The following is a 13,443-nucleotide window of genomic DNA, read 5'->3' as shown; positions in this document are numbered from 1 at the left end:
CTTAGGACTTGTGTTTTTTTTTTTTTTTTTTTTTTTTTTTTTTTTAGTTTTTACGTCATTTTAGCATACCATTTTGGGGCACCACTCGGTTATATCATTCGTTTGTGCAATTGATTCCACAACTTTGCACCATAACGCCGTGGGGTAACGTCACTCTACTCCAAGGTTAGTCTTTCTCGACCCAGCATCATCATCACTTCATCACCGCTACAACCCACGCAGCAACTCATCCACCTGTGCCTGCAGCGATTGGATCGTCTCGTCCAGCCGCTTTATCTTCCTGGAGTCAGCATCATCATCATCGTCATCCTGCACAGTATTGCCTTCTGTGGCCACTTTCGACGCTTGCCTGGCACCACACCGCTGCGAAATGATGTTCCTGTTCAGTTCCCTAAGAAAGTTGATCTTCTCCTGAAGTTGCGCCCTTTCGTTATTCTTCGCCTTAATGGAAGAATCCACCTTCTGGAGGAAGGTTTCCATTTTGCTGTTCTGGCTTTCAACCTGATTAACCGCATCGCGCACGTTTTTTATGTTCCTACTTTCCTGGTCCACTTTACTCATGTAGCTGCACTGCAGTTCGATCAGACTACTGTTGTAGACGTTCGATTCGTGAGACAGCAGGGAGTAGAGACTGTATAGCAGTTCGTTCTTGAGCCCATCACTGATATACGCGTCATCCGTGAAAATGTCGTAGATTTTGTTGTAAATGAGGCTATCATAGTGGTCCTGCGTGTCGTAATGGTCATAGTAGATGTGGTCGATGTGATCGACGTGCCCTGCATGGTCCAGGGCCGACTCCCTCTCGTCACCGCACCAATGGTCATACTCATCGTCCAGAAAGTCAGCCCTTCCCGTGGGGGGTGCATCTACACATGAATGGAACGTGTTACAACAGAACCCACCATTAGTGGGACCGCTGCCTCCACGCCAAGCATTTGCCAACTCACTCTGATCATCCTCCATCTTGTCTTCAATAAAAGCCTCCCGCATGTAGTTCCACACTTTTTTCGTTCTCAGGTTCAGACAGTAGTGGTGGTTATACAGGGTGCTATGCAATTTCGCGTGACTCTTTTGGTACCTTCCGCAGCCAATGTTTGCACATGTAAGGCACAACCATATGTCGTCCACGTTGTTGCAGTTTCTGCATTTGAGGGTGCCCACTATATGTCCCAGCCGGGTTGGGGCATCCCTCACGGGGGGCACTTCAACACGCGTTTTGTCCTCTTCAATGGTGTTCTCTACCGAGTGTGCCACCCCGTTTGGTGTACCCTTCGGCGTTCCTATAACCGCTGAACCCCCAACTAACCGCCCCACCGAATCGTAGAGAAAAATCAAAGAACAAACGTTGCAGGATAAGTTCACATAATCGTGCAGCTTGCTCTCCTTCCCCTTTTTCCGGACGTGCCATTTTTTGCTCCTCGTTAGAGTAAAGCACACGTCCTCGCACAGCAACTCCATGCAGAGGGGACAAGTAGATATGCACGTGTTTCCATCTGTTATGATGCTTTTTTGAAAGTTCTCAAATCGATTTATGTCGAATGGGTTGTTGTTGCTGGAAGGGAGGTGATTCACTCCCCCGTGTGTTTCCTTCAAGCCCTTCTTGTGCTCACTTCGCTCAGGCGGTTCATCTACTTGGGATAAGACGTCTGTGTCAACGTCCACCTGGAGCGTCCCCACTTCTTCATCCACAATGTAATACACCAAACTGACGAACGCGCAGTAGACATACCAATCAGGGTATCCCTTCTCGTCCGTTGCGTTGACCAAGTTTTTCCACTCTCCCTGTCGACCCTCCACCACGTGGTTCAAACAAGTACAGTGGTACTCACTAAAAAACATGTCCGCGTAAATTTGTGTTTTAAAAAAAATAAGCACGGAATAACTTTTCATTTTTTTCTTCTTTTTTAACCTCCTTTTTACCACGCCGTGCATTCTTTCATACGTGGCCAATGGTTCATTTTTGCATGTAGTGATGCCCTCTTCATGCTGGTTGCCTTCACTACACCCGCTGTATTCATCCGATTCCTCCGGATGGGTGGCCACTTTTGCTTCTTCCCCCTTGGGCCACTCCTCTTCATCCAAGAAGGAAATATTACCGATTACGTGGAAGACCTTCATCTGAACAATGAAGTCCATGTAAGAATTAATCAAGCGGTAGAAGTGGTCTACACGGAACTGTGCCGGCAACGACAGAATGAACAACATGTGGGATCGATGCAGGGGTAGGTTCACTCTTCTGCTTTTATCATCGTCGTGCGGCTGAGTATCCTTCTGGTTAATTCCTTCCTTTGGCCATTTTACTGAGGTGCCTCTTTCGCGTTTTTCTCCCCCTTTTTTGCTACTCACTTGATTACGTCGTGTGTCTTCATTTTCCGTTCCGCAGGTTACCCTCTTTTGTGTAGGAGGAGCAACACCCAGGGGGGAAACGTCCGCTGCTACGGACGTTGTTCCTCCTTCGTTGTCGTTGTCGTTGTCATTGTCGTGGTGATTGTCGTCCTCCTCGTCTATTAAGTACAAATCGAAATTCCTTTCGTCATTTATGTAGAGCTGCAAAAAGGAGGACGTATAATGTTGCACCTTTGGCCCCCCTCCCCCCTCTTGAGCGATCTTCTGCTTGGGGAATGCCCTTTCTTCAGTCACCTTTTTGTCCAATGTTGCCGCGTTATCATTCATGTCACCTTTATTCTCCCCCCCAGGGTGCTCCCCATGGTGTTCCCCATGCTTTGAAATTTTGTTTCCATTCCGATCGTACACATTTTCGAACAGGGTTAGAAGGTTGTTAACATGGCTGGAATGTTCTTTCGTATAGATGATTAGGTGAAACATGATCTCCCTTTATTGGCAATTCATTTGGGTGTATACTTTATGGGGGAATGTAGAGATGTTCCGCTTACATATATATACATACATGCTTGCAATGGCGGCATCATTTTTCCCCACTGATTTGCCTGAACAGGTCAGCACAAAAATTTGCACATTCGTGTGGTAAGCAAAATGTGGTACACTTGAGCACGCATGGACAGAATGATGCAATCACGTTGTCCTTGCTTTGCTCTCCTACAGAGGAGGAGTGTAAATACATCCCGTCTGTTCAACACCACAAACGGTCTTATATATCCTATGTGCTGCTTCTATTCCTCTGGTTGGCATAAACCTGGCCCCTCCCCACCGCAGGTAGCCAAAATGGGAAATTAAAAAAAAAAAAAAAAAAAAAAAAAAATCTTCAAATTGTATGAACAAGTCAGAATTTTTACATTCAAATGTAGGAGGTGAAAAAAAGGAAGGGTCCTTGTTTACCCCTTCCGTCGGAAATAGGAACCTCCCATCATAAATGATGAGCGATACAACTGAGGATGTAACAATCCCCTTCTGTACAATTTTGCCTTTTATTCTTTTTTTCCCTTGTGGGGTGGTGGTCAGAACGAGTTTCCACTAAAACGGAGAAAACCAATTTGCAAACATGTTCAGTTATAGTAAAGCGTTGCTTTGTTCGTATTTTTTTTTTATTTTTTATGGCACTTCCCCTATCACGGGTTGGTCGACTGAAGGTGAGTGCGGCTCGGCGTGGCGAAGAAGCATAGAAAAAAAAGCCTCTAACAGAACATGGGCGTTCCTCCAACAAAGGAGAAAAAAATGAATGAATGAATGAATCATTGAACGAATGAGTGGATGAGTGCCAATTTATTTATGACCCCATCTTGTGTATGCTTAAAAACTGCGCAGTTTGGGTTAACACTGAATTACGTTCAAGAGAAAAGTTTCTTCTTTTTTTTTCGCCCCCTTCCCCCACGGATCTGATTCAAATTTTAAATCGATGGGCTTACAAATTGGTTCTGTATAGAGCATCGCTTCGAACATTTGCAAATACGCAGCGTAGCGGAATTTTGTATATATACTCATATGGTTGGGAAAACGTTCCTACGTTTAGCAACGCTAGTCGTATTTTTGTTAACTACGCTTTGTGTTTTTCCTAAAGTAATCTACCCGTAGGCGCTCTTCTGCAGGGTGAAGCAACCACTGCTGCGGTTATATACATCCCTGTCTCCTCCTTTGAAGGGGCGCACTTCTATACCAAGCTGGAAGAGGGCCACCCAAGGGAAGCCTAGTCGATAGTTCCGAGGCAAGTAACGGTCCACAGGTGGTAGAAGTGTAGTTTAGTTAAATTTTGTAACGTTTTTTTTTTTCACCCCCTTTGAATATGGCACCTAAGAAAAAGGAGGAGGAGCAGAAGGTCCTGCTCGGAAGGTAAGTCTCACTTTCGCAGTTGGGAAAGTGCACCATGCGGACGTGCATAGGACAAGCGTGCATTTGGTGAACCTCGCACGGTATTGTTGCCGTGTGGCCACCACTACCTAACAAGTGCATACCTAATTCGCCCCCATCTTCTGTAGGCCCAAGAATACGCTCAAAATGGGATTAGTCGGCTTGCCCAACGTAGGTAGGGACTTCGCTTGGTAGCAAGGAGTGCGCACGTTTGGTCTACCATCAATATGCACATTTTGTTATACCTGCCATGTTTGCACGCTCCATTTCCCCCCCACGCAGGCAAATCTACCACGTTCAACGTGCTGACGAAGCTGAACATCCCTGCGGAAAACTACCCCTTCTGTACCATCGAGCCGCACGAAGCGAAGGTGACGGTGGAGGACGAGCGGTTCGACTGGCTAGTGAGCCACTTCAAACCGAAGAGCAACGTGCATGCGTATCTGTCCATTTTTGACATTGCGGGTCTTGTAAAGAATGCACACCTGGGAGAAGGTCTTGGAAACAACTTTCTCTCGAACATAGCAGCAGTGGATGGAATATATCACGTCGTGCGTGCATTCGAAAACGAGGACATCATACATACGGAGGGGAACATAAACCCGGTGAGGGACATGGAGATCATAAACTCAGAGTTGATTTACAAGGACATAAATCACTGTGAGAAGAATCTGGAGGAAGTCACTAAAGTGTTAAATCGAAACAAGAAGGACAAAGTAAAGCAGAACGAACACGATGTGTTAACAACAGTGTTAAGCTTTCTGAAGGAACATAAGTGGATCAAGGATGGCAATTGGAAAAGTTCAGAAGTTGAAGTAATTAATGAGTATAATTTTTTGACTGCTAAGCCAGTGGTTTATTTGGTAAATATGAGTGAAGCAGATTTTATTCGTCAGAAGAATAAACACTTGGCAAAAATTTACAACTGGGTACAGGAGAAGAACAAGGGAACGATCATTCCCTACTGTGCAGACATGGAGTTGAAATTACTTTCCATGAGTGAAGATGAGAAAAAAAATTATTTTGAAGAAAACAAGATAAAGCAAAGTATGCTAAGTAAGATTGTAAAAACTGGCTACTACGAGATTAATTTAATTCATTTTTTTACGTGTGGGCCAGATGAAGTTAAGTGTTGGACGATACGGAAGGGAACGAAGGCGCCTCAAGCCGCAGGGGTTATTCACACAGACTTTGAAAAGGGCTTCATTTGCGCAGAAGTGTATAAATATACCGACTTGGTGGAGTTCAAGTCGGAGAGCGAAGTCAAGGCGAACGGCAAGTATTTGCAGAAGGGCAAGGACTACGTCGTGGAGGACGGTGACATCATCTTCTTCAAGTTTAACGTCTCTTCGTCAGGGAAGAAGTAGCGCAGCAGTGGGTAGTTAAGACGCGCATTGTTGGCGTAGCAGTTACGTATAGCGGTTGTAACGTCAGCCATACTACGGTCCGCTATGATGTCGTTTACCCCATTTTATCAAATCGACTAACCGGAAATAATTTTACGCATTTTCACAAATCGCCTGACCAGGCAATATTATTTTGCACACTTTTGCGTTTTTTTTTTTTTTTTTTTTTTTTAAAAAAAATTATCAGTTTGGCTAGCTGAGCGGTTACAAAAAAATACAATTTGACAAATGAACAGGTTGCATCAACAGGTCCACCAATGGAATGCACAAAGGATGGGGCGGCATGCTTGGGGAGTGGATTAACCATCTGCGAGCAGACCCCCGTGTGCACAATTGGGAGTCATGTATAGTTAACCCCCTAGAGCAAAATTTAACAGCGCACAGACAGGAAATACCCATTCAGTGAATATACTTAAAGAGAAACTTCTTATGGAAGGCTGTGCGTACGGTGTCATTAATGAAGGTGATTTTTTTCTCCTTCTTCTCACAGGTGTTTCGGAAGATGGCCTCCTCGGTCCACTTTCGCTTCCTGCTCAGACCTTCGCCCTCCTCATTGTCACTATTGTCCTCCAGGTTTATGAGTGGGTTGTTGGTGAGCACATTGTTTTTTCTGCTTTGCAGACGTTCCTGCTCCAGCTTCTCCTGTCGCTCCTTCTCCATTTTCTCTCGTTTCAGGTTTTCGAGCTCCCTGAGCAGTTCCTTCTCCTCCTCGTCCTCCGATTCGTCTTCAGAGGAATCATCCGAAGGGTCATCCGATGAACCTGAGTGGTCTTCTGAAATGTCACTTGACTGATCACCCTCTTGACTGCCTTCCTGTGAGTCTGCCTTCGCGCCACGCGGCGCTATGTCCTTCCGTTTGGCCTTTTGGCCCTTTTTACGCCTGCGTGACTTCCACTCCTCCTCCACTTCATCATCCTCGTCTTCGGGAAACGGGTTGGTGTAATCATGGTTGGTGAGTTTTTTTATATTCTCGATGGCTAGGAGCCTGTGGCTGTTGTCGTTGTCGGTAGCTCCACCTTCGAGCTGAAGGAGGTTGTTCCTGATCACTTCCTTGTCCTCCACGTAGTCACTGAGGTCCCTGGTCTTCATTTTGGTGTGCCCTGGCAGGTCCCTGCTGCAGACCTTGGCGGTTTGGCTCACCTTGCGGTTGCCACCTGTAGGGAAGGGAGCAATGGCAAGGTAAAAATATGACCAAGTTGGGAGGTGCACATAGATGCGGCTATGCTACGATGTATCGCCTGGAGCGTTGCCCTACCTTGGTTTTCCCCCCCGATGGCGTTGTACCATGTGGGTCTGTGTGCGGTCGTCATTTTGGCTGCTTCGGTTGGGGATGGAATATGCCACAGGGGGGACAGAGGTAGTATTTACCCCCCGCAGGTACTATTACAACAAATAGCGAACACGTTCAGCGTGGGGCAATACAGACGAAACCCTGCCTCTACGTCGTAACATAACATACGGATGTGCTCTCTCCCCCCACCCTGGTGGAAACAGCGGCAATACTTGGAGCAAAAAGGAACGCGGATTTTAATCGTCCGTATGGCTCCTCAGTTAGGGCGATCTGTCAAATGGTCCTCGCCGCTAACCAGTGGGCTTTCCCCTCTATTGGCAACATAAACGCGCTGGGGGTAAATGTATACTAAAGTACCAGCACAGCAATGGATGTATTTTTTTTTTTTTTTTTTTTTTTTTTTTTTTTCGCGCGGGAAAAAACTTCCCCGTTTGGGAAGAGCGACGCGGCTGCCGATTTGGTAAAAAAATTGGAAACATTTAAAAAGGAGTTATGAGCAATTCGAAAAAAAAAATAAAACAAACAAACAAAACAAGCAAACAAACATAGCAAGGTAAACCGCACTGGGGCAGCATCACACGCTCCCGTTTTAAATGATTCCGGGGGAGGGGGCTCCATGTAGCCGCTGAACATGGCGGCCGTGCCGAATGGTAAAAATGAAGCGGCGTCCCCTTCCCCCGTCTGGTCAATAATTTACAAAAGAGTCCCTTGCTGACCCTTTTTCTTCACTTCCGATTAATCCACTCCTGCCTTTCGCTCCGCCGCTTTATCTTTGGCGCTTTTGCGCAAATACTTGGGCACGTTTGAATTTAAAAAGGATTTTTTTTTTTTTTTTTTTTTCTTCTTCCCTGGGGTTGTTGTTGTTGTTGTTGTTGTTTTGTTCTGCTGGGGTGCTGCTTTACGTCCCACGTTGGCACCATCGGACGGTTCCTCATCGGATGAATCCCCCATGTTGTGTTTACGGTTGGGTCGGTGAGGAGGGCCTTCGTCACTTCCTCTTCCTCCTCCTGCTTCTGCTCCACTTGCACCATACCTATGGTGGGTGGCTCCCTTCACCTGCTTCCCGTTTGAAGCGAACGGGTTGATCCTTCCAAGTTGGTTCTTCCCAAAGGTGATGGTATCAGGGGGCAATTTATCCAGAAGGGATCTTATTTCATTTTCCCGAACCTCCTTCTTCGTTTCGTATGGGTTATTTACATACGTGTCGATATTGGCTAGACCCGCCCCGGGAACGAGAAGAGACTTTATGGAGTAACGTGAACCCACACAACATATATCTTCGAAGGGTTGAAATGAGAGGGAGTTTATTTTATCTCCATAGGTGTTGTGTGTTAGGTACAGTTGTGGTTTGTTGAAAAAATCTTTGTAGGTCCTGAAGTGACTATTAATTCCCATCGCAACAATCCCTGTGTCACTGACGTCCATTTGGTTTATGACATTGTGGGATCGGTTCGATTCAATGAATTGTAATTTTCTGAGGTCCCAAAGTTTGTATGTGCAATCGACGGAAGACGTGATAAGGTAGTTTTTATGAACCGCTATAGCGGAAATGGGAGTGGCGTGACAGTATATGTCACATACCGGTTTGTCTATATTGGGGGTCCATACAGTTACGTGACCATTCTTATGGCCAAGGTAGATGGTTGCGTCTTGTTTATTTTGCTTCATCACTTTACAAGGACCTCTTTTCGTCTTCTTCCTCGTGATGATATTTCCCATGGATATGTCCTGATATACCAACTCACCAAACTCCCCAATGGAAGTTAGCAAAAAATGGTACGGAAGGAATTCCAGTTGGTAGGAGTAGAGGATGTCTTTAATACAGTTCACCTCAATCCCTGTGTTGTCATAAAGATATATGTATTTTTTTTGTCCCACTGCGAAGAGCTTATGGTTGTGTAGAATGGTGCTGCATCTGACTGATTCTTCCACTTGGAGCTCACACATGGGTTCTAAGTTATGTGTATCCATGAGGGTAATGTGCCCCTTTTCGCCGGTTGCCAGCAGGTACTTTCCATTTCGTGAGTATCTGCATTGGTAGGGTCCCAGGTTCAACCTCAGGTCGATGACTTTCTTCTTCGTGCCCACATCCGCTTGGGCGTAGAGTTCCTTCTGCGTTAGTAAGGAGCGTGCCCCTACAAAGGTGCTAATAGTAGATTCCCCCCCATCGTTCGTGACCTCCTCATTAGTAGTTTTCTCCCCTTTGTTCGTTTTGTCACTTGGTGCCACCGACCGAATGAATCCCTCCTCTACCCGCTTGAACTTCCTATTCGCCAACAACTTTTTGGACGATAAAATGGCTAGTCGGACATCCCTCCTTAGCTTTACTTTAATTTTTTTATTTTTTATTTTTTTCGTTTTTGGTAAATTTTGGGGAAGCTCCTTCGGATCCACTGACAGGTAGTCGATTCGATTCTTCTGAAGAACCTTCTCCCGGATGTTCTTCTTTAACCTGGTTAGTATTTTCTTGTTTTTTTTCCGCTTCGTCTTCTCTACGTCTACATTTATGCGCTGCTCTTCTACCGCCTGGGGAGTCACCTCCTGCAGGACGAGAAGCCCCTCGTCCGCCAACTCATCAGCAGTCATTTTAACAAAATAACAGATGCGAATTGAAACGAATTTAAATTGGTAGAAGTAGGGGCGTGCATATCTCTCAGCATTCAGGGTTAAGGATCACAGCGGGAGTGACATGACACAACGTCAAACAGAGCGCCGCTAAGTGGAGCGAACGGGCGTCAATCCACGTAGAGGGGGAATCTCACAACTGGAATTTCTACCCAAGGGGTAAAAGAAGTTCGTGAGATGTTCCACTCTACGCGTTACGCAAATTACGCAAATTACGCGAATTACGCATGCTGTTTGGGACATGGACTAGGTTGACGTGATATCCGCAACTTCGTCCTGTCGTCCGTATATCTTCGTTGAGTCATGCGTAATTTCGTCGTGTTATCCTTCATTTTGCTTCTTCCGTTGGTGGTTCTGTTTGTGCTCTTCTGGTTTATTTTTTTTTCTGCTTATTATGCGCTTTTTCTTTTCCTTTTCCATCCATCTATCCATCCATTTGTTTCTTTTTTTTTTTTTTTTTCTTATTTCCGTGGCGTCACCCCGAGTGCTCTGCATACAGTATATATAATGGCCCCCGCTGAGCGCCGCAAAAAAAAAAAACAAAAAAAAAACAAATTGATGTATGAAACAAAAGCGTGAAAGAAGAAATATCGAAACCTTTTTTTTTTTTTTTTTTTTTTTTTTATGCATGAAAGTAAATTTGCGGAAGAGGCCCAGAGTTACCTTCAGCAAAGGAGCATATCACCAAGTCGGTTTATCTCACCAAGTGTGAAAGAGGCTCCACACGCAACGGCAACACAATTTTGCATTGCAACGAAACTGAATAGGCTAAACAAGCGGAAGAAGCATCACCCTCATTAGCGCCCCTGCAAGGAGATACACCAAAGGGAGAGAAGCAAATTCACGTGAAGAGCGGAGCACCCCCGTGGCCGCATTCCCCGGTCAGCCAGGCAGGCCCCCCATTTTCACACTCACCCCGAAGGAGCAGCATAGTTAAAGGAGGAAGTAACCTCCAATCCACACATCCTCGAGAACAACCCCCAAAGGCGAAACGACACCACCATGTCGAAGGCCGTTTACGCGAAGATCTGGATGAGCACGAGGTTTTTCAACCTCCGAAGGAGATACGGGTGCATCCAAGTTTGCGGACGCTTGGCCCCTTGGTTGTGTGTCTGGTCCTTCTACTGCGTCTCACTTGTCTTTCCAGCCCTCAGCAACGAAAACAAAAAGCTACTGACCTTCGGAATTTGGAAGGAAAATGACGTCGGATATAATAAGTGTGCTCCCCCACCATACGAGTGAGGAAGAAAAGAAAAGGAGGACAAACAGAGAAGGGTGACGGAAGAATGAGTGTGTATACTGCGGAATGTTTTGCCAACCCGGTTGAAGCGCACCTCCTCGTTTAAGCGGAGTGACCAAACGAACGTAACTGTTGCTTATTCTTACCCAATGGGGAAATCAGTCCCTTTTTGTGGTGAGCAAAAGAGGGTGTAGTACGCCACGCGTGTGTGAACCGTCACGACGCACTCCAGCGAAACCCGCTTCATATTAACACAGATTAGTGACCCGAGTGAAATGCCTTCCTTTTTTTTTTTTTTTTTTTTTTTTTGTGTGTGTAAATGTTAATTACACTTGGCGACACATTCTAACACAGTCTTAGTGAGGGTCCCTCCTCAGAATGTTGTGTCGTCCAAAAGGTGGTTACATGCCAAATGGGACAACAGACGGAGGAGGAACAACTGTGGAACGCTAAATGCGCAAAGGATCTTTAAAAAGAAATAATAAAGAAAAAAAAAAAAAAAAAAAAAAAAAATGGACAGCGAAATGACGCGGTGAGCTAGCTGCCTGACCTGACCGCGTTGTGCAACGAACAGCTGTTTCAGTCCAGAAAAAAAAAAAAAAAAAAAAAAAAATAATAATAAAGTATAACAGTATAATAGTATATGCAATGTATTGATGATCTCCTCAGGGAAAAGCGCCATTGTCCAAAGAGATAATTGCGTCCTACCACCATTTGGTGAGTATCGTCTTCGTTAAAGTTTCTGCGCCGCTTTTTCGCTTCCCCAATGAAGTGCGTCATTTGGTTTGGGGCCCTTCTATTCCTGGTCGGGTGGGTAGAAGCGGTCCTTGGTGAGGCGTCTAACGATGCCGCTAAGGACACGGTTGGTTACGCGGAGGTGCTTGCAAACTTCGCGAACCCGAACGAGCTGTACGACCTTTTGGCAGAGAAGGCGGAGGGGACGCCAAAGGGGCTGCGTAACCTCGCCCGAGTAGAAAAAAATACTTTTCTAACGTTGTACGAGTCTGCGCTGAGTCACTTCGATGTGGACGGCTACAGTGTCTTCATGCAGGAAGTAATTTCTCAAAGAAGGCGCAACGACGAACCAGGAGAAGGAAAGCGTTGGAGAAGAACCACTAGGGAGTCTCGACCCCATTGCGATCGGGGGGTTAGCAGCGGTGTAGACGGTGTCAGGAGAAGGATACACAATGGTCACAAAAAGAGAGGAGAAAAGACGGAAACAGGTGTAGGACCTAGCACTAATGTGGAATACCCCGGAGGAGCGATCCGATCCGCCTACGGAAACAACTTAAGCAAATGGATGAAGGAGTCGTTGGAAAATATAGAATCCCCTGCATCTATAAAAGAACCCGGACTAGCTAATATGTTAATACAAAGTTTAACCATGGTGAAGGGATTAATCCAGTCCGTAGCCAGCTCAGTTGTAGATATAGTACCTCCCTTAATACCGCCCCCTGTTTGGATTAATAGACCTCTTCCTTGTCTACCAATGGTAACAGGAAAGAATTGTCTAGGATCTATCCTTTACCCAATAACCGCTGCAGAGTTTGTAACCGCTGATATAACGGATTCTACAATGAACGGGATCATTTCTAGTTTCCCTGCTAAGTATGCTTCAAAGGTGGGAAAAACTTCAGACACACAATATAGACTGTGTGCCATGGCTTACCTTGGGATGTATTGTGCGTCCATTTTTCCCATTTGTTGGATGCCTATAGGACTGAAGGTTGCAGAGACCATGTCTGTTTGTTTTCCACAATGTTTGGCCACCCTTATTGCTTGTCCTGGTTTCTGGATAGATGATATAGAAGGACCTTGTAGCAATGCATCTGTGCCTCCCTTTTGTTCATTCTCTGTTTTTGTAAACCAGAAGATCGTTCCTCCTCAGTTAACCTCCTATGATGATTCGCATGCTTACCCAGACACGTGTCCCACTCACGATTATGAGTATGACTCACCGGAAGAATTGTATGAACATGAGGACGTGAACATGGAGAGCGTTTATTCGAAGAAGAGGGATTCCTACTCGAATGCAACCCTTCCGGTGTATCCAGACTTGGTTGCCAAGATTTATCCTGATGAACCCACTGGAGAGGAACTGGACTCCTGCAAGTGCGTAGAGATAAGTCCCCTTTGCAGAAGGCACTTTGCCATCCCCGTCCTGGGGAGGAGACACCCCGTTTTTTACCCCTCGTATGAGGAACCGGTGAAGCTGTCCCCCCGCCAGAGAAGGTGTTGCAGGGTGTGCAAACCCATTTGGCGGGTTCTTTTCCCCCGCCGCTAGGCGGTTACGTAGTGTGGCGTCCACCCTATTTGGGGGCACCACGTCCATTCGAAGTCAAAGCAACTTCGATCAACTCACCACACGTGTTTTAAAAAAAAAATTACGCCCACGAGGGCAAAGGCACAAATGAAAGTTACGGCTAGAAAAACAAGTCCAATGCTCTGTGAAGAATGGATCAAAACGATGGTGCACACATTGCCACGCAGCAACGGCACGGGTGCGAATTCCCCTAAGAGGGACGTCCACAAGAAGTAAAAAAAAAATTAGCCAAGTGGAGATTTTTTTTTTTTTTTTTTTTTTTACAATTGAAATGGCAAATTAAAGAAGTAAAAGG

The 13,443-nt window shown here is 45.7% G+C and overlaps 5 protein-coding genes across 5 annotated transcripts; 2 read left to right on the top strand and 3 right to left on the bottom strand.

Moving 5' to 3' along the window:
- Positions 1-207: 207 nt before the first annotated feature.
- Positions 208-2,826, bottom strand: PCOAH_00004390 (Uncharacterized protein; the record flags this gene model as incomplete). The annotated part of the gene is made up of 1 exon (XM_020057254.1): positions 208-2,826. The coding sequence occupies one exon, from the start codon at positions 2,824-2,826 to the stop codon at positions 208-210; it is 2,619 nt and encodes an 872-aa protein (XP_019912888.1).
- Positions 2,827-4,198: 1,372 nt separating this feature from the next.
- PCOAH_00004380 (Obg-like ATPase 1) lies at positions 4,199-5,630 on the top strand (the record flags this gene model as incomplete). Its single annotated transcript, XM_020057253.1, has 3 exons — positions 4,199-4,245; positions 4,392-4,438; positions 4,546-5,630. The coding sequence occupies 3 exons, from the start codon at positions 4,199-4,201 to the stop codon at positions 5,628-5,630; spliced, it is 1,179 nt and encodes a 392-aa protein (XP_019912914.1).
- A 438-nt stretch (positions 5,631-6,068) lies between these two features.
- Positions 6,069-6,979, bottom strand: PCOAH_00004370 (Cell cycle control protein cwf15; the record flags this gene model as incomplete). Its single annotated transcript, XM_020057252.1, has 2 exons — positions 6,069-6,823; positions 6,925-6,979. 2 exons carry the CDS (start codon positions 6,977-6,979, stop codon positions 6,069-6,071), a joined length of 810 nt encoding a protein of 269 aa, XP_019912815.1.
- Positions 6,980-7,695: 716 nt separating this feature from the next.
- Positions 7,696-9,546, bottom strand: PCOAH_00004360 (Uncharacterized protein; the record flags this gene model as incomplete). The annotated part of the gene is made up of 1 exon (XM_020057251.1): positions 7,696-9,546. The coding sequence occupies one exon, from the start codon at positions 9,544-9,546 to the stop codon at positions 7,696-7,698; it is 1,851 nt and encodes a 616-aa protein (XP_019912839.1).
- A 2,045-nt stretch (positions 9,547-11,591) lies between these two features.
- Positions 11,592-13,364, top strand: PCOAH_00004350 (Uncharacterized protein; the record flags this gene model as incomplete). Its single annotated transcript, XM_020057250.1, has 2 exons — positions 11,592-13,057; positions 13,316-13,364. 2 exons carry the CDS (start codon positions 11,592-11,594, stop codon positions 13,362-13,364), a joined length of 1,515 nt encoding a protein of 504 aa, XP_019912977.1.
- Positions 13,365-13,443: the final 79 nt, after the last annotated feature.

Source organism: Plasmodium coatneyi, chromosome 3 (genome assembly GCF_001680005.1).
Source record: "Plasmodium coatneyi strain Hackeri chromosome 3, complete sequence".
In the NCBI taxonomy this organism is placed as follows: domain Eukaryota; phylum Apicomplexa; class Aconoidasida; order Haemosporida; family Plasmodiidae; genus Plasmodium; species Plasmodium coatneyi.
This window is presented reverse-complemented; position numbering and strand designations above follow the sequence as displayed.